Source organism: Hemiscyllium ocellatum, chromosome X, assembly GCF_020745735.1.
Source record: "Hemiscyllium ocellatum isolate sHemOce1 chromosome X, sHemOce1.pat.X.cur, whole genome shotgun sequence".
NCBI lineage: Eukaryota > Metazoa > Chordata > Chondrichthyes > Orectolobiformes > Hemiscylliidae > Hemiscyllium > Hemiscyllium ocellatum.
This window is the reverse complement of record NC_083453.1, coordinates 4,561,144-4,579,136: the sequence shown is the minus strand read 5'-3', so window position 1 is coordinate 4,579,136 and position 17,993 is coordinate 4,561,144. Positions and strand designations below refer to the sequence as shown.

At 45.6% G+C, this 17,993-nt stretch overlaps 1 protein-coding gene across 1 annotated transcript in view; it reads left to right on the top strand.

The window, feature by feature from the left end:
• LOC132805797 (Golgi reassembly-stacking protein 2-like) overlaps positions 1–17,993 on the top strand; it is a 61,921-nt gene that overhangs the window by 15,107 nt on the left and 28,821 nt on the right. The window contains exons 2-5 of the mRNA XM_060821071.1: positions 3,001–3,081; positions 6,389–6,592; positions 14,367–14,453; positions 16,851–16,981. Of these exons, the coding sequence (XP_060677054.1) occupies positions 3,001–3,081; positions 6,389–6,592; positions 14,367–14,453; positions 16,851–16,981 (503 nt within the window). The remainder of the gene's footprint in view (positions 1–3,000; positions 3,082–6,388; positions 6,593–14,366; positions 14,454–16,850; positions 16,982–17,993) is intronic.

Genomic DNA, 17,993 nt, shown 5'->3' with positions numbered 1-17,993 from the left:
ATCCAAGGAACAGGAAATTCAACGTTTCGGGCCAGAGCCCTTCTTCAGGAATCAAGATTCCTGAAGAAGGGCTCTGGCCCAAAATGTCGAATTTCCTGTTCCTTGGACGCTGCCTGATCTGCTGTGCTTTAACCAGCAACACATTTTCAGCTCTGATCCCCAGCATCTGCAGACTTCACTTTTTACTCGCAGACTTCAAGTTCGCCCACCTTATTCAGGATGCTCCTGGCTTTGAAGCAGGCGCTCTTCAAACTGCCTTCCCGCTTGCCGGTGAGCTCTTGCAACCTCGAACCCTTACTTCTGACCTCACTACTCTCCTATACACTGGTACTACAATTTAGGTTCCCACCCCCCACTGCTGAATTAGTTTAACCCCACTCCCCCCCCCCCCCCCCCCCCCCCCCCACCTGGGATATTGGTACCTGTTTGTACAGGTCCCACCTACCCCAGAATGGGCCCCAATTATCCAGGCATCCAAAACCCACCCTCCTGCACCATCCCCGTAACCACATGTTCAACTCCTTGCCCTCGCTCCCTCTCTATTCCTCACCTCCGTGAGCATAATATGGCATAGGCAACAAATCGGAGATAACAACAACTGTTTGTTTGTTTGTTCGAGCACTAAGTTTCCACCCTAGCTCCCTGACTTTCTGCCTTAAATCCCCATCTCTCTTCCTACCTGCGTTGTAGTGTCTGTGTGGACTACGACTTGGGGCTGAACCGAGACATTAGTGAGCCCTGGCACCTGGGAGGTAACATGCCAACAGAGAGTCTCTTTTGGTTCCCACAGGACTTCCTATCTGTCCCGTTAACTATGGAGTCCCCAATGACTAATGCTGTGCTCCCAACCCCCCCACCCCCCCTGCTTCTGAGCAACATGGACAGACTCTGTGCCGGGCACCTGTTTTCCCCCATGGTGTACCCCTGGTGAGAAGCCCCCTCCCTGACCCACCAGAGAAAGTGGTGGAGGCTGGTACAATTACAACACTTAAAAGGCATCTAGATGGGCATATGAATCGGAAGGGCGTAGAGGGGTATGGGCTAAGTGCTGGCAAATGGGACTAGATTAAGTTAGAGTATCTGGCCAGCATGGGCAAGTTGGACCGTGCTGTACATCTGCATGACTCTACCCTACATTCTCTCCCATGGTGATGTGCAATTTTGGTTATCTGCACTTTACTGCTGTTCCTTTGTTGTCTGCAGTTCTGGAAGTTGTGGTTGGCCATATCGTATCACCTTTTTTGAGTTGTTTGATTTTTAGCAGGCTGACATTGTGGGACAAATTCTAACACTAAATTATTGGCACTTTCTCGGAAGATGTTATTCACTAGCTGTCTTGGACCGGTTTTCATCTATGTAACTGGCAAGTGGATCAAAGTATAATGTTTATGACCTTAATACTGTTCACAGTTCATTTTAGTGTGGAAGTAATGGGCTGTGTACTTCCATGTAAGATGATTAAAGGAAGTTACTGATGGTTTGGAAACTGTGAAACCGCGGGAGATGTTAAAATTTGGAACTGAGAGTGGAAGATAGCTAAAAGGAGCTTCTGTACCCAGACAGTAATTACAATATTTAACCTGCTACCACATTGCTGAGGTAAATAGTATAGAGACTATTGAGGCTAGATAAGCAAATGTGAGAAAGGAATAGGCTATATTGACAGGATGAGAATGACGTAGGCAGGGAAGTGAATCTTAAATGCCAGAACAAACCAGTTGGGCTGAGCACTCTGTTTTCTGTGCTATACATTCCATAGTAACGTGGTCAGCAAGACTACTTTTAAAATAAGTGCGTTCTATAATCCTCTTGATGGAAGCGGCTACATGGGTGCGATGTTGTTTAGCTGGATTTTATAATCCACCTGTTCGGAGATGTTATTACATACCTGAAACAACTAGAACTTGAACCTGGGCCTCCTGGCTCAAAGAGAGGGGCAGCACTACTACACCACAAGATTACCCCCCCCCCCCCCCATCAGATGCAACTTAAGCCCATCTCAAACTCAACTAGTTCTTACTGTAGCAAGCAATCCACTTAAATCAAATCACTCAATTTTACTTTGGTCTAGTTAGCTGAAGTTGAACAGTCTTCAGCCAATTAAGTCTTAATTTCTCAAATGTTAATCATGACTTTGCCTTCCTCACTGTTCATGGTTGTTGGGTCTGGGCCCAGAAACTTAGTACAGATGCTTATACCACAACACTATCTGTTTAAGATTCTCTACAGCAAATGTGAGCTGCCAAAATATTCTTACTGGTGAGATGTTGATGTGTCATTTTGCAGGTTGCAGCCCCTGAGTAAACTTGAGATTTAATAAGATTGGCCTGCCTGAACTCTGCCTTTTCAGGAGTTGGCGCTTCCACTGGATTCCAAGCGTCAAACTGCAAGGAGAGAGCAAACATGCTGTTTTTTATTAAATAAACTGTTCCCAATAATTTAGAAGGTTAAAGGATGGTTTGATCAAAATTTTCACTATATTAATGGGAGCAAAGGGAATAGAATGGAAGAAACTACTTCCTGTAGTTGGTGAATCTGGGACTAGAAGGTGTAATGTTTTTTTAAAAAAAGTTACCTTTCATAACCAAAATGAAGAAACATTCCTTTAGACAAACAGCGATTGTTGGTTAGTTTAAAATATGAAATTGATGATGTTAGCCAAAAGTATTTAGCAATATGAGGCAAAAATTACAGATCAGCCACAAGCTCTATAAATGACTGAAGACTGGGGCGAATTGGCCTCCTGACTATGGTCATACTAAACCGAGGAGAGGTGGAACATTGGGAGCTGCTTGTACACTTTTTTGAATTTTGTGTCATGGTCAGGCCTGCAAACCCCATTAGCTGATCTGAAATGTGAACGAGTAAGTGTATGTTCTTGAATAAGAATATATACAAAGGAAAAGTACCTCCAATGTTCTGCTTGTTTTAATTGAGATCTTCAAACGTCAAGGAGCCTGGTCACTTGTTTATGATGCAATGTTCTGTTTTTCTGAGCAGGTGCAGGAGAACTCCCCAGGTTACTGGGCTGGCCTAGAACCATTCTTTGACTTTATCATTTCAGCTGGTGATACAAGGCTGGTGAGTTTATATTCTTAATGTTTCAACATATGTCTCTTGTCTGTATTAGTTTATAGCTAAAGCTTTGTGTCAGTAGTGACGTTGGCTGTTGTCAGCCTTTGCTTTAAAAAGGGGGAAACCCATACAAAAATAATAACCTTCTTGTTGATTAATCCTTGTTTTCTGCGACTGTTTTATTCTGTTATTTTCCGTCTGTTAAATTTACCCGTTCATTTAATTGATCTCCATTTTCCAAGCTAGGTAGCACTGCAGCTTATCAATTTGCTACCAGCTTCCTGATGTGTCTCCAGCATAAGCAGTACTGTTCATTGCATCGTCAACTGTCTTGGGGATCCTTAAATCCAGCTGCTTTGCTGTCTCTTGTGGCTGCTGCTTCTGTGACTGGAGCTCTGTGCACCTTGGCCTGCCATAACCTTGCGATCCAATCTCTTAAACATCAATGACACCCTATTTCTGCCACAGTGCAAAGGTAATAAACTATTCCTGCCTGTGCTGATTTTCAGTTTGTCAGTGGGGCTGAACTCAGCAATGCAGGAGCCAATGGTACTGAACTAAAATTAGTTTCGAAGAGCAGGCAGTGACAAGGTTAGATTCATTTGAGAGTATCTGCTGAAATCATTTTGCACCACCCAAATGCAAGTCAATGACTGTCACCAATAAGAGACAATCTAACCGCCATCCTTGGCATTTAGAGTAACAGAGTCATAGAGATGTACAGCACGGAAATAGACCCTTCGGTCCAACCCGTCCATGCCGACCAGATATCCCAACCCAATCTAGTCTCACCTGCCAGCACCCGGCCCACATCCCTCCCAACCCTTCCAATTCATATACCCATCCAAATGCCTCTTAAATGTTGCAATTGTACCAGCCTCCACCACTTTCTCTGGCAGCTCATTCCACACACATACCACCTTCTGTGTGAAAGAGTTACCCCGTAGGTCTCTTTTATATCTTTCCCCTCTCACCCTCTAGTTCTGGACTCCCCGACCCCAGGGAAAAGACTCTGCCTATTTACCCTATCCATGCCCCTCATAATTTTGTAAACCTCTAAGGTCACCCCTCAGCTTCCGACATTCCAGGGAAAACAGCCCCAGCCTGTTCAGCGTCTTCCTATAGCTCAGATTCTCCAACCTTGGCAACATCCTTGTAAATCTTTTCTGAACCCTTTCAAGTTTCGCAACATCTTTCCGATAGGAAGGAGACCAGAATTGCACACAATATTCCAACAGTGGCCTAACCAATGTCCTGTACAGCTGCAACATGACCTCCCAACTCCTGTACTCAATACTCTGACCAATAAAGGAAAGTATACCAAATGCCTCCTTCACTATCCTATCTATCTGCGACTCCCCTTTCAAGGTGAAATGAACCTGCACCCCAACGTCTTTGTTCAGCAACACTCCCTAGGACCTTACCATTTAAGTGTACAAGTCCTGCTAAGATTTGCTTTCCCAAAATGAAACACCTTGCATTTATCTAGATTAAACTCCATCTGCCACATCTCAGCCCATTGGCCCATCTGGTCCAGATCCTGCTGTAATCTGAGGTAACCCTCTTCACTGTGCACTACACCTCCAATTTTGGTGTCATCTGCAAACTTACTAACTGTACCTCTTATGCTCACATCCAAATCATTTATGTAAGTTAATGGCATTACATCACTGAATCCCCCACTATCAGCATATTGCGGGTTACCATTGAACAGAAACTGGAATCGCCATATAAACACAGTCGTTACAAAAGCAGTCTGGGGTGAGGAGTCCTGCACCTTCGGATTCCCCAAAGCCTGTCCACCATCAATGAGGCACAAGTCAGGCGTGTGATGGAACACTCATCACTTGCCTAGATGGGCAACACTCAAGAAGCTTGACACCATCCAGGGAAAACATCCACTCCCTCTACCACCAACATTCAGTAGCAGCAGTGTGTACCATGTGCAGGATACACTGCAGATATTCGCCACAGCACCTTCCAAACCCACGACTGCTTCCATTTGAAGGACAAAGGCAGCAGATTCATGGGAACCCCACCATCTGCAAGCTGTAGTCACCATCCTGACTTGGAAATATATTGCTGTTCCTTCAGTGTCACACGGTCAACGCCCTGGAATTCTCTCCTAACAGCCTGTGGCTGCAGTGGGTCAAGGTGGCTGCTTACCACCATCTACTCGAGGGCAACTAGGGATAGATAATAAATGCTGGCTCAGTCAGCAAAGCTCACGCCCCACAAGTGAATTTTAATAATAACCTTGTACAAGTCAGCTGAGTATGTGACTGATTTGCCATGGAGATTGGTGACTACTTAGATGCTTTAGTGCTTTAGGAGCAGGAGGACAGAAATACCTTTTTTGAGTTGCCCAGTACTAGAAACACCATTGCCATCTCTTAGACTCTGACAGAATCTTCATTTCCCGTTGGTGAAATTTTGGCATGTTGAAACACCAAAAAAAAAAGTCATGCTCGGCAATTTGATCATTTTGACTCAAACTTTGACTGTCCTATTTACAAGGTGTCTGATAGGAATCTCGGTGCTGTGGGCTATAATTTCCAACAGCCCATTCTTGCTGGGAATTTGTCTCTTGGTGTGGAGGAGAATCTCCAGACTTTCTTTTTGCTGTATTTGGCATACATGGGTTCATTGCTATTAAAGTGTTTCATATTCATATCTGAGACCATTCTGACAGTTGAGCTTGGCTTACAGAGGGATTATGCAACATTAAAACTTTTTTTTGTGTAGCTGTTGGGTTAGAGGTGGGGTGAACTGGGACTTGTTTTGCTTGTGGTTTGCACCTTTTTAAGTGGTGTGGGGAATACTGTACATCACTCTTGCAACCATATTTTTCATTTCTCAAACTGTTGCTTCCCAGCTCACGTCACTGAACAGCCTGGTAATTTTAGATTTTTTTTTCCCTTTCCAACTGTCCGTGTCTGTGCGTGCCTGTGCGGAGTATGGAATGTCAGAATTTGCGGCAGTTAAGTTTGCTCATTTCTTTTTGCATGGGACTCCTGAGCAGTTGTATCCTGGCCAGTGCTGTAACTTTGAACCTTGTGCCCACGGGTCTTCAAATTGTTTCTCTTGCATAAAATGAGGCAGGTGTCTTTTTGGATGTTTGAAACACTATTGTGTGTCAGCAAAGGTGCCACTGACGTACGTGACATTCATTGTCTCACTTAACATTCCGACTGAAGTCAGCTAATTCTGTGTGGCCTGGGGTCAAACATGAGTCCTTCCTGGTTGTGCAATGGTGAATTTTCCCAGTTGGTCATTTGTTTGTTTTTCCTAATCCATTTTTCTTCCTTTTCAGGATAAAGATGACAACGCACTGAGGGATCTGTTACTAGGGCATGTGGAAAAATCCCTCAAAATGGCCATTTACAACACCAAGACACAGGCTGTTCGTGAAGTCAGTGCAACACCTAGTAATCTGTGGGGCGGGCAGGGCTTGCTTGGTGTCAGCATTCGGTTCTGCAGTTTTGAAGGAGCAAATGAAAACGTTTGGCATGTTTTGGTATGTAATGTGCTTTCTTAGTATATTTGCTGTACTCAACTAATGCAACCTAACCAAGCACTTACTAAGTGTCTGCAGTGGTGTAATTTTACCTTGAAAGCAATGGCAATAGATTTCTGTTGATCTAAGGAGAGATGGATAAAACGCTTCACTGAAGATTTTAAACAGCATGACAGTATATAATCTCTGGTGGTATGTATCTTAAAATTGCTTTGCTTTGTAAACATCAGGAACATTGTCACTATGCACTTTTACTGTAACAGAGAATGCTTTTTGCTTCAAAGTTGGCCTTGTATATTTTTCCCCCCAAACCCGTGACATTTGAACTTTGAGTTTAATGTGGAAAAGTGTGAGGTGATTCACTTTGGAAGGAGTAACAGGAATAAAGAGTACTGGGCTAAATGGTAAGATTCTTGGTAGTGTAGATGAGCAGTGGGATCTCTGTGTCAATATACGTAGAACCCTAAAAGTTGCTGCCCAGGTTGATAGGGTTGTTAAGAAGGTAGGAGAAAGTGAGGACTGCAGATGCTGGAGACCAGAATTGAAAAATGTGGTGCTGGAAAAACACAGCAGGCCAGGCAGCATCCAAGGAGCAGAATGTTTCGGGCATAAGCCCTTCAGGAATGAGGCTGGTGTGCCAAGTGGGCTGAGATAAAAAGTAAGGGGGAGGGATGCTGGGAATACGGTAGGTGAAGGAGGTGAGGGTGATAGGCCGCAGAGGGGGCGGAGAGGTCGGGAAGAAGATTGCAGGTCAAGAAGACGGTGCTGGGACTGAGATATGGTGGGGGGAAGGGAAATGAGGAAGCTGGAGAAATCTGCATTCATCCCTTGTGGTTGGAGGGTTCCTAGGCGGAAGATGAGGTGCTCTTCCTCCAGGCGTCGTGTGGTCAGGGTCTGGTGATGGAGGAGACCAAGGACCTGCATGTCCTTGGCGGAGTGGGAGGGGAGTTAAAGTGTTCAGCCATGGGGCGGTTGGGTTGGTTGGTGCGGGTGTCCCAGAAGTGTTCCCTGAAATGTTCCACAAGTCGGGGGCCTGTCTCCCCAATGTAGAGGAGGCCACATCGGGTGCAGCGATTACAGTAAATGGTGTGTGGAGGTGCAGGTGAACGTGCAACGGATATGGAAGGATCCTTTGGGGCCTTGGAGGGAGGTGGTGTGGGCGCAAGTTTTGCACTTCTTGCGGTTGCAGGGGAAGGTGCTGGGAGTGGAGGTTGGGTTGGTGGGGGGTGTGGACCTGACGAGGAGTTGCGGAGGGAGTGGTCTCTCTGGAAAGCTGATAGGGGTGGGGAGGGAAATATATCCTTGGGGTCTGTTTGGAGGTGGCGGAAATGACGGAGGATGATACAATGTATCTGGAGGTTGGTGGGGTGGTAGGTGGGGACCAGTGGGGTTCTGTCCTGGTGGCAATTGGAGAGGTGGGGTTCAAGGGCGGAGGTACGGGAAGTGGAGGAGATGCGGTAGAGAGCATCGTCGACCACGTTGGAGGGGAAATTGTGGTCTTTGAAGAAGGAGGCCATTTGGGTTGTTCGGTATTGGAATTGGTCCTCCTGGGAGGTGAAGGAATTGGAAATATGGGATGGCATTTTTACAGGGGGCAGGGTGGGAGGAGGTGTGATCTAGGTAGCTGTGTGAGTCGGTTGGTTTGTAGTAAATATCTGCGTTGAGTCGGCTGCCCGAGATAGGAATGGAGAGGTCTAGGAAGGGGAGGGAGAAGTCTGAGGCGGTTTGGGTAAATTTGAGGTCGGGGTGGAAGATGTTAGTAAAGTGGATGAACTGTTCAACCTCCTCGTGGGAGCAAGAGGCAGCGCCGATACAAGCATCAATGTAGCGGAGGAAAAGGTGGGGGGGTGGTGCCAGTGTAGCTGCGGAAGATGGACTGTTCCACATATCCTACGAAGAGGCAGGCATAGCTGGGGCCCATGTGGGTGCCCATGGCTACTCATTTGGTTTGGAGGAAGTGGGAGGATTGGAAAGAGAAGTTGTTCAGGGTGAGGACCAGTTCAGTCAGGCGAAGGAGGGTGTCAGTGGAAGGGTACTGGTTGGGTCGGCAGAGAGGAAGAAGCAGAGGGCTTGGAGGCCATCGTAATGGGGGATGGAAGTGTATAGGGACTGGATGTTCATGGTGAAGATAAGGTGTTGGGTGCCGGGGAAGCACAAATCATGGAGGAGGTGGAGGGCGTGGGTGGTGTCCCGAACGTAGGTGGAGAGTTCTTGGACTAAGGGGGACAGGACCGTGTTGAGGTAAGCAGAGATGAGTTCGGTGGGCCTGGAGCAGGCTGAGACAATGGGTCGGCCAGGGCAGTCAAGTTTGTGGATTTTGGGCAGGAGGTAGAAATGGGCGGTGCGGGGTTGTGGGGCTATGAGGTTGGAAGCGGTGGATGGGAGATCTCCTGAGGTGATGAGGTTATGGATGGTCTGGGAGATGATGGTTTGGTGGTGGAAGGTGGAGTCATGGTCAAGGGGACAGTAGGAGGAGGTGTCCGTGAGTTGGCTTCTAGCTTCAGCAATGTAAAGATCGGTGCGCCAAACTACCACTGTGCCTCCCTTGTCTGCCGGTTTGATGGTGAGATTGGGGTTGGAGCGGAGGGAGTGGAGGGCTGCGTGTTGTGAGGGTGAGAGGTTGGATTGGCTGAGAGGGGTGGACAGGTTGAGGCGGTCAATGTCAGGGCGGCAGTTGGATATGAAGAGATTGAGGTTGGGTAAGAGGCCAGCATGGGGTGTCCAGGTGGATGGGGTGTGTTGGAGGTGGGAGAAGGGGCCGTCAGAGGGTGGGCGTATGTCCTGGTTGAAGTAGGCGCAGAGGCGAAGGCGGCGGAAGAAATTCTTGATGTCTCGCCGCGTGTTGAACTCATTGATCCGGGAGTGTAGGGGGATGAAGGCGAGGCCTCTGCTGAGGACTGATCATTCGTCCTCCGAGAGGGGGAGGTCTGGAGGGATGGTGAAAATATGGCAGGGCTGGGAGCTAGGACCTGGGACCTGGTGTGGGGCTGGGGTTGGTCGTGGGGGCGGTGTAGTGTGCGTTCTAGAGGAGATCTCCTAGAATATTGCCTGGTATGGAGGGTAGGTCTCAAGAGGAAAGGCTGAGGGACTTGAGGCTATTTTCATTAGAGAGAAGAATGTTGAGGTGACTTAATAGAGACATATAAGATAATCAGAGGGTTAGGTAGAGTGGAGAGTGAGAGCATTTTTCCTCGGATGGTGATGGCTAGCACAAGGGGACATAGCTTTAAATTGAAGGGTGATAGATATAGGACAGATGGCAGAGGTAGTTCCTTCTCTCTGAGTAGTAGGGATGTGGAACACCCTGCCTACAACAGTTATAGACTTGCCAACTTTAAGGGCGTTTAAATGGTCATTGGATAGACATATGGATGAAAAGTTGTCAAGAGCTGAACCAGCTGAGAGGAAGGAAAAGGCAGCTGCGCAAAATCTACTCTGAAGACGTTTTGCTCGAGTGGCAGAGTGTGAATGGCCCCTGTGGGCCTGTAAAATCCCTTTGTTTAAAGAGAAACCTGCAGGCTGTTCTTCCTCACCGATTCAGGTGCCTGGTTACTTTGCACCATTTTGAGGGAGTGGAATATGAAAGGCTTCGAAAGCATTTCAATGGCTTTCAAGTATTTTGACAGAATAGTTGTAGCACAGCAGCAGACCATTTGGCTTGTCACCTGTGGGCTAGCTCTTTTAAAGGAGCAGTTCACCTAGTGCCACACTTTGTCCCAACCTGACCCCATTCTAACTGTCTCCCCTTAACCCTGCCCATTCTTCCTTTTCCAATAGTGATCCAATGTCCTTTCGATAGCCACACTTCAATCTGCCTCCCCACCCTCTAGCCCAGGGCATTCCAGATCCTAACCACTTTGTTTTTTTTTAAATACAAGTGTAAAATCAAATATATCTGGTATGAAGAACAGGCAGGGCCAGATTAATGGACCTTGCTAGACAGGCGGTCTGAAGTTTTAATGGAAGGAGTATAACAGATAAGGCAGGTGAGCTGAGAGCCTTCATTAGTACTTGGAGCAATGATGTGGTAGCCATTACAGAAAGCTGGTTGAGAGAAGGGCAGGACTGGCAGCTCAGTGTTCCAGGGTTTAGATGTTTCAGGCATGATATGGATGTAGAAGGGGTGGGAGTTGCATGACTGATAAAGGCAAATGTCACAGTTGTGATAAATAGAGGACATCTTGGAGGGCTCATCCTTTAGAGAGGATTATGTTGATGTTTGAGGACGTCACGCTATTAAGGAGAGGATGTTGGGTGTCTTGAAAAACATTTAAGGAAGATAAGTCCCCAGGGCCTGATTGGATCCTGAAGGAGACAAGGTGGCCTTGGCAGAGATCTTTTTATAGATAGATAAAATCCCTAAGGTGTGGAACAGGTCCACGCTGACCTTCTGAAGAGTAACTCACTCAGGCCCATTCCCCTCTCCTATTATCTACCCCTGATTATTGCACCTAACCTACACATCCCTGGACACTATGGGCAATTTAGCAAGGTAAATTGATCTAACCTGGAAACCAAAGCACCCGGAGAAAATCCACCCGGACACTGGGGGAGTGTGCAAACTCCACAGAGACAGCTGCCCAAGACTGGAATCAAACCCAGGTCCCTGGCGCTGTGAGGCAGCAGTGCTAACCACTGAGCCACCGTGCAGCCTTTGTATCCCTTTTCGTCACAGGTGAGGTCCCAGAATGCTGGAGAATAGCCAATGTCGTCCCTTTGTTCAAGAACGACCACAGGGATAATCCAGGAGATTAGAGGCCGGTGAGGCTTCCATCAGTGGTCGGGGAATTATTGGAGAAGGTTCTTCAGAACAGGACTCCCTTGCATTTGGAGTGGCTCGCCATTTTACTATCAGTCACAGTTATCTTTGCATAGTTAGGTTTTTAATTTTTTTTTGCATGGCAAGTTGTTGAAAGTGTGGCCTGATGAACATCACAGCAGGGGACGTCAGGGTATCCTGGACCTGACTGAACAGGGTGAGCGACTGCACAATTCCTTAACTGAGCAGACTGACAGATCGTGAAGTTAATAGTGCAGGGAGTGAGAAAGCTATGTAAATTTAGTATGGGTGAGTTCTGTGTCAAATTGTACAGGGAAGGAGGTGTTAACTTTCACTGTCAGCGGGGTTACCTCACTGTAATTAACACGTTATCATGCTGTGATACTTGGGCTGGAATGGATGGGGCGAAATGTTCTGAAAAATATAGAACTGCAGATGCTGAAGATCTGAAACAAAAGCAGAAATTTCTGGCGAAACTCAGCAGGTCTGGCTGCAGCTATGGAGATGCATAGACTGCATATTGCCAGATCTGGTGAGTTTCTCCAGCAATTTCTGCTTTTGTTTCTTAACTTTGTGTACTGGATTTACTTTTTGTTTCGACTATGCAAATGCAGCAATTTTATGACCGATGCTATGCCTTTCAGTGGTAGCTGAATAGTGAGCTGTGAATATTTCTTTGCAAAGGCCGTAGTGCAAGTGCACAGCACAAGTCAGACGGCAACTTTAGGGTACGTAAGTTGTGTGTGTAAATAGCAGCAATATCTGGTATCGTTGTCAAATATTGACTGGAATCGGTGTGTGGCAAAAATAGCCACTTTTATTCAGCAATCTCAGCACAAGTTTGAGGTAACAACAGAATCTTGAAATACAGCTCTTACAAGAGCCCCTTTATACAAACTACTTATGGATATTAAAATTTTGTTACTTTTTAAAAAATCTCTGGTACACAAAGGTTTACAGGGCTTCTGTCTTTGAAGACAACCCATCTCCTAAGTGCTGGCTGCTCCTTCTGATGGGACATCTGTCCAGTCTGCTTGTGTAATTAGGAGGTGTTAGTCCTTTTGTCTTTTAAGTTAGTAAATATTAGTAAAAATGCTCGGCCTATATGCTCTAAATAAGTTAAAAATTGTGCCTATACTTATTAAAGGCTATTAAACTGATTACTACAGCTGGGTTGTGAGATTTATTTATGATTTGCTAGTATGAGTTTCATTCATTCATGCAATTTCGTGGAAACACTTAAAGGGATAGTGGCCCAGTTAAAAGGGATTTAGCAAGTACTTAATCTTTTCAGGTCCAGGAGATGGTTGGTAAGGGCTGATTAATGTTATGTTTCATGGAGACTTCATGGGGATGGTATTGTTCTGAATGCTGCACTTATTCAAGAGGTAAACACTGCTTGTAGCAAGGGCTAATAAGGTGTGGAAATGCAGTAATGGGTTTGAGGGAATTGTTTTAACATTTGGATATGACAGTACCGTGGTTTTATGCATGAGTGATGGTGTTTTAGTAAATAATGGGTTAGTAAAGGATTATGAATGAATGGGAGCCTGATATTAATTATTATAGTGAGCTGATGAGTGAGTTAATAGAGAGCCTCTAACAATATCTCATAACACAATATCTCACAGTAATAAGATTTACTGTTGTTCAGGCAGTGCAATCTTAGTCTTTTGGATATTTTCCTAATCAGCCTATTCAGAAATATTGTGTGGTGCTGGAAAAGCACAGCAGGTCAGGCAGCATCCAAGGAGCAGGAAAATCGACGTTTCGGGCAAAGGCCCTTCATCAGGTTAGGTGAATTGGCCATGCTAAATTGCCCATGGTGTTAGGTGCATTAGTCGGAGGGAAATGGGTCTGGGTGGGTAACTCTTTTTGGAGGGTCGGTGTGGACTAGTTGGGCCGAAGGGCCTGTTTCCACACTGTAGGGAATCTAATCAAATCAGGAATTACCCACTCATAATACTAAGGAGTTTGATCAACCACTCAGATGAATGGAGGATTAATGTCAATTCCAAGCAGAAACATGCCGTCACTACCATTGTTCAGACAAATGTCATTATCCTCAAAGTGATAAATGGAATATTTGCCCTGGTCAGATATGTTATTTCTCACCTTTTTGGAACAGGTGGGGCTTGAACCCAGGCCTCCTGGTTCAGAAGTAGGGACACTACTACTGCACCACAAGAGCCCCTACAATCTTGGCCTTATTGTCTAACAGGAGAACGTGAGGACTGCAGATGCTGGAGATCAGAGCTGAGTGTGGTGCTTTTCCAGCACCACACCCTTGCCTTACTGTCTAACAGTAAAGTGTGTCTGTTTTTAGATAAGGTGTGTTTATGTAACACAATATTCTATTTGTCACTTTGAGGATAATGACATTTGTCTGAACAATGATAGTGACGGCATGTTTCTGCTTGGAATTGACATTAATCCTCCATTCATCTGAGTGGATGATCAAACTCCTTAGTATTATGACTGACTGACTGGGTAATCCCACTTGTATTGTAATCTGTCTAAAACTTATAAAAAATTGGATCAATTCCCTCTTTTTTTTTTCCCTAGAATGACATCTTGCAGTGACTTGGGAACCACTGAACCGTACAGACTGCGAGATACCAAGTTTTAATACCTGATCTCGGCAGAACTCAGCCAGGCTAGAGGTTCAAGTGATCCAGTTAGACATTGAAATGGGGAGGGGAAATACCAGCTAGGATACCAGTCCTCACCAGTGTGTGTGTGTGTGTGTGTGTGTGTGTGTGTGTGTGTGTGTGTGTGTGTTAATGCTTTGCCTCTTAAATAGCTGGCTGATTGTGTGCCGAATTTACCAAGTGGGAACAATTTTTCAAAGCACAAGCATGAGCGCTCTCGTGATACTTTGCTCGCTTGGGTGATGGTTTGTAAGAGTGACTTGCTTTGCCTGTCTTTAGGAGTATGTTTGTTTGTTTGTTTGTGTTTCAACAATATGGTTCTTTTTTTTTCCCCCCTCCCCAGGAAGTGGAGCTCAATTCCCCTGCTGCACTGGCTGGCTTGAGACCATACACAGACTACATAATTGGAGCTGAAGCAATCCTCCGCGAGGTAGCTGCACAATGTTTCCTATTGGATTTGTGTGTGTAAACCAACAATCCATTCACCTTTTTTGAAGTTGGGATTCCGTATCGAAAAGCACGTAGACTGCAAAAAGCCTTCTGAAGCCCAAGTTGTTAGAGCAATAATTAAGTTGTGGAAGACGCAAAAGTCTGTAGATACTGGAAGTCTAAAATAAAAACCGAAAACATGCATATCATAGGAGTGCCTCTTCGAGGTGGCACAAGGAGGACAAAAGGTGTAGGCTGCTCCAGCAGGCAGTATACCATCATTGCAAAGTGGCAGGGATGCCACTGCTTTCCAACTGCAGGGATAGTAGATTGAACCAGCCCTTGAGCATTTGGTGGCTGCTAAGTGCCAGGCCGGGGCAAAGTCTTCGCTGTTCAGTCTAAATTCAGCCTGGGGCGTTTGTCTATCTCCTGCTTGCCATGAGGAACTGCCTGGCTGCACTGCTCAATTGCTGCTACTACTTTACCACAAGTCACATGACACCAGACATCGTCTCACAGGTGAAGTGACTTCACCTGTTAGACTGAGCAGTGCTCTAAAAGCTTCTGATTTCAAATAACCTGTTGGACTATACCTGGTGTTGTGACTTCTGACTTTGTCCTCACCAGTCCGGCACCGGCATTTTCCCATCATGGCTACTTTACTAGTTCTTGCCCCTACTCCTGGATTCTCAGTCTCTGGCTCCTCTAGGCATGCGGAAATTTGATCTTCTGCATTTGCACGTGCATAGACAGTGACATTATTATGCACAGAATGCATGAAGTTGACATGCAGATGCATTCTGGCTTAGGGACATCCATTACCAGTAGCTGATGTCACCAGGACCCTTTGCTCCTGCATGGATGGCCACTTTGATGGCTGTTTTGACATTCCCACAAGTTACTTTGAACAGAAAATGCTGCGAATATTCATCAGGTCTGACAGCATCTGTGCTGTTCTGCAGAGATGGATTCTAATGAAGAGTTATGGGATCATAGAATCCCTACAGTGTGGAAACAGGCAATTTGGCCCAACAAGTCAACACTGACCCTCCGAGTATCCCATGCAGACCCATTTCCCTACTTACCCCTAATTAATGCACCTAACCTACACATCCCTGAGCATTTTGGGCAATTTAGCTTGGCTAATTCACCTAACCTGCCCATTTTTGGACTGTGGGAGGAAACCCACGCAGACACGGGGATTACGTGCAAACTCCAAGCAGGTGGTTCCCCTGAGGCTGGAATCTAACCAGGGTCCCTAGCGCTATGAGGCAGCAGTGCTAACCACTGAGCCACTGTGCCACCTCTTCTGCTCTCCAAAGACATTGCCCCAGGCAAGCTATGGAAAGAGGAGAAAGTGAGGACTGCAGTTGCTGGCGATCAGAGTGGAGAGTGTGGTGCTGGAAAAGCACAGCAGGTCAGACAGCATCCGAGGAGCAGGAGAATTGATGTTTCGGGCATAAGCCCTTCCTCAGGAACTATGGAAAGACTCTAATTTGCAAATTAGTTGTTCTGTGCACTTTTGATCCTCACGGTGGCACATAGTGTGAAATGCTTGTTCTTGCTGTTATTTAATGGCCTAATGGACCGAGGTCATATCTCTAGTCGAGAGTGTGGTGCTGGAAAAGCACAGCAGGTCAGGCAGCAAGAGAATTGACATTTTGGGCAAGAGCCCTTCATCAGGAATGAGGCAATATTTCTAGCTGACCGAAATTCCCTGAATGGTTTTGTGCACAGAATGTTGTGGTACTCTGATTTTGGAGGCAACCCTGTAGTATTTGAGGGCAGTAGTTTTTACATTGTGAGGTACATGTACTGTAGCTTTTGGCTTTTGCAATGACTTTATATATTTCAATGCACTTATTCTGAGAACTGCACGTATTGCACAAGTCCTTATTTTGCACATCTGACGTACAATATTGTAACCTAGCAAGGACAGGAGATACAAACTAGTGATCTGTTAATCTGTGGTCTCCGTTTTGTCTTTTACCTGCCTCTCTCTTCATTCTCCTTTCCGTTACTGTGCTTATTATTTATATTTGCATTTGTTTATTATTATGGATTAATCGAAATGATAAGACCCCTCTTTCCAGCCCAACCACTGCAATCTCTTGCATTATCGTAAGTATCTGTTTTGTTCTCTCTTGGCTTATCTGTGCTGCCTAAAGTATGCTTGGTTTGGCAATTGCCATGTAATACTCTGGTAGCCAAGCTATCACCAGAATCTGCTATTTTGTTTTAAAAATATACTGTGAAACAATAAGTGGGCAATTCTCACCAAAACGGAGTGTGAATGGGTTAGGGATGAAGAGGAAAAGCTCGACTTTGTCAGTAAACGAATCAGGGAGAGGGAGTGAACCAGAGCACAGACTTACCCAGATGTTTCTTTCTGTTGCAGTCTGAAGACTTGTTCTCCTTGATTGAATCCCACAATGGAAAACCGCTAAAGATCTATGTGTACAACACTGAGACAGACAATTGTAGGGAGGTGATTATCACGCCTAACAGTGCATGGGGTGGAGAGGGCAGGTACGACCGGGTCGGATTTACCTCATTTTTTAAGCCGCTAGTGTAATTTGTCAGTTCAAATGCCTTCCAGAAGAATCTTACCCAATCCGGCAGAGAATTCGAGTGCACCAAACGACACGTTCTGTTCAAATGTGTTCGGCAGAATGTTGAACCAGGTTTGTTTGCGCTTCCTTTTGGATCTGCCTGTTTGATTTATTGGAGGTATCAGGCTGGTTATGTAAGTATGGCAAAATGAAGGTCACTTCATTAAGCTTCGTTTTTTTTGTATTGAACAGCTAACTTTTTTGTATTGACAAAATGAGGCACTTTGTTGAAGCTCTTCATCGTACATTTATCAGGACAATTTGCAAGAATACCAATTCAAAGGGAAAAAAACCAACATTTATAGCGTGAGAGGGGAGCATGCTCATTGGTCCCACAAATGGGACTTCTGGTTTTGGGAAACCCACCAAGAAATCACTCACTCGACCAAGTACTAAGCTCCTAGATATTACCTAACCTGTTCAGTGGAGCAGTTGGGATTTGAACCCAGGCCTTCTAGCTCAGAAGTATGGTCATGACTACTGTGCCACAAGAGACCCCAAGCAGGTAGCTTGTTGAATGTTTTTGTAATTTAACCTGTTCAGCCATGTCATGAGACAACTCTGGAGTGGGTGAGACCTTTTTATCCAGAATGTTACCCCACACAATGGAACATTTTTATTACCCCTCCCCCACCCCGAGAGCAGATGGGACTAGTCTAAAAATTTAATAAATGTTGTGTTTGTTTTTCCTTAATCTGCCTGTTCAGAGATGTTTATTATACACCACCTAGAGCAGGTGGGACGTGAACCTGGACTCTAGTAAACACGTGAGATTTCTGGTAACACTGAAGATGCCTTGGTTTATCCTTAAATGGACCTGTACTCAACAACCTACTATCTTCTGTCTGTTCTCATTTCCTCATCCCATGCGCTCCTCCATGCACACGCCTCTTGCTCCACCCTCACCTATCTAGTCCTTTCATTATTTG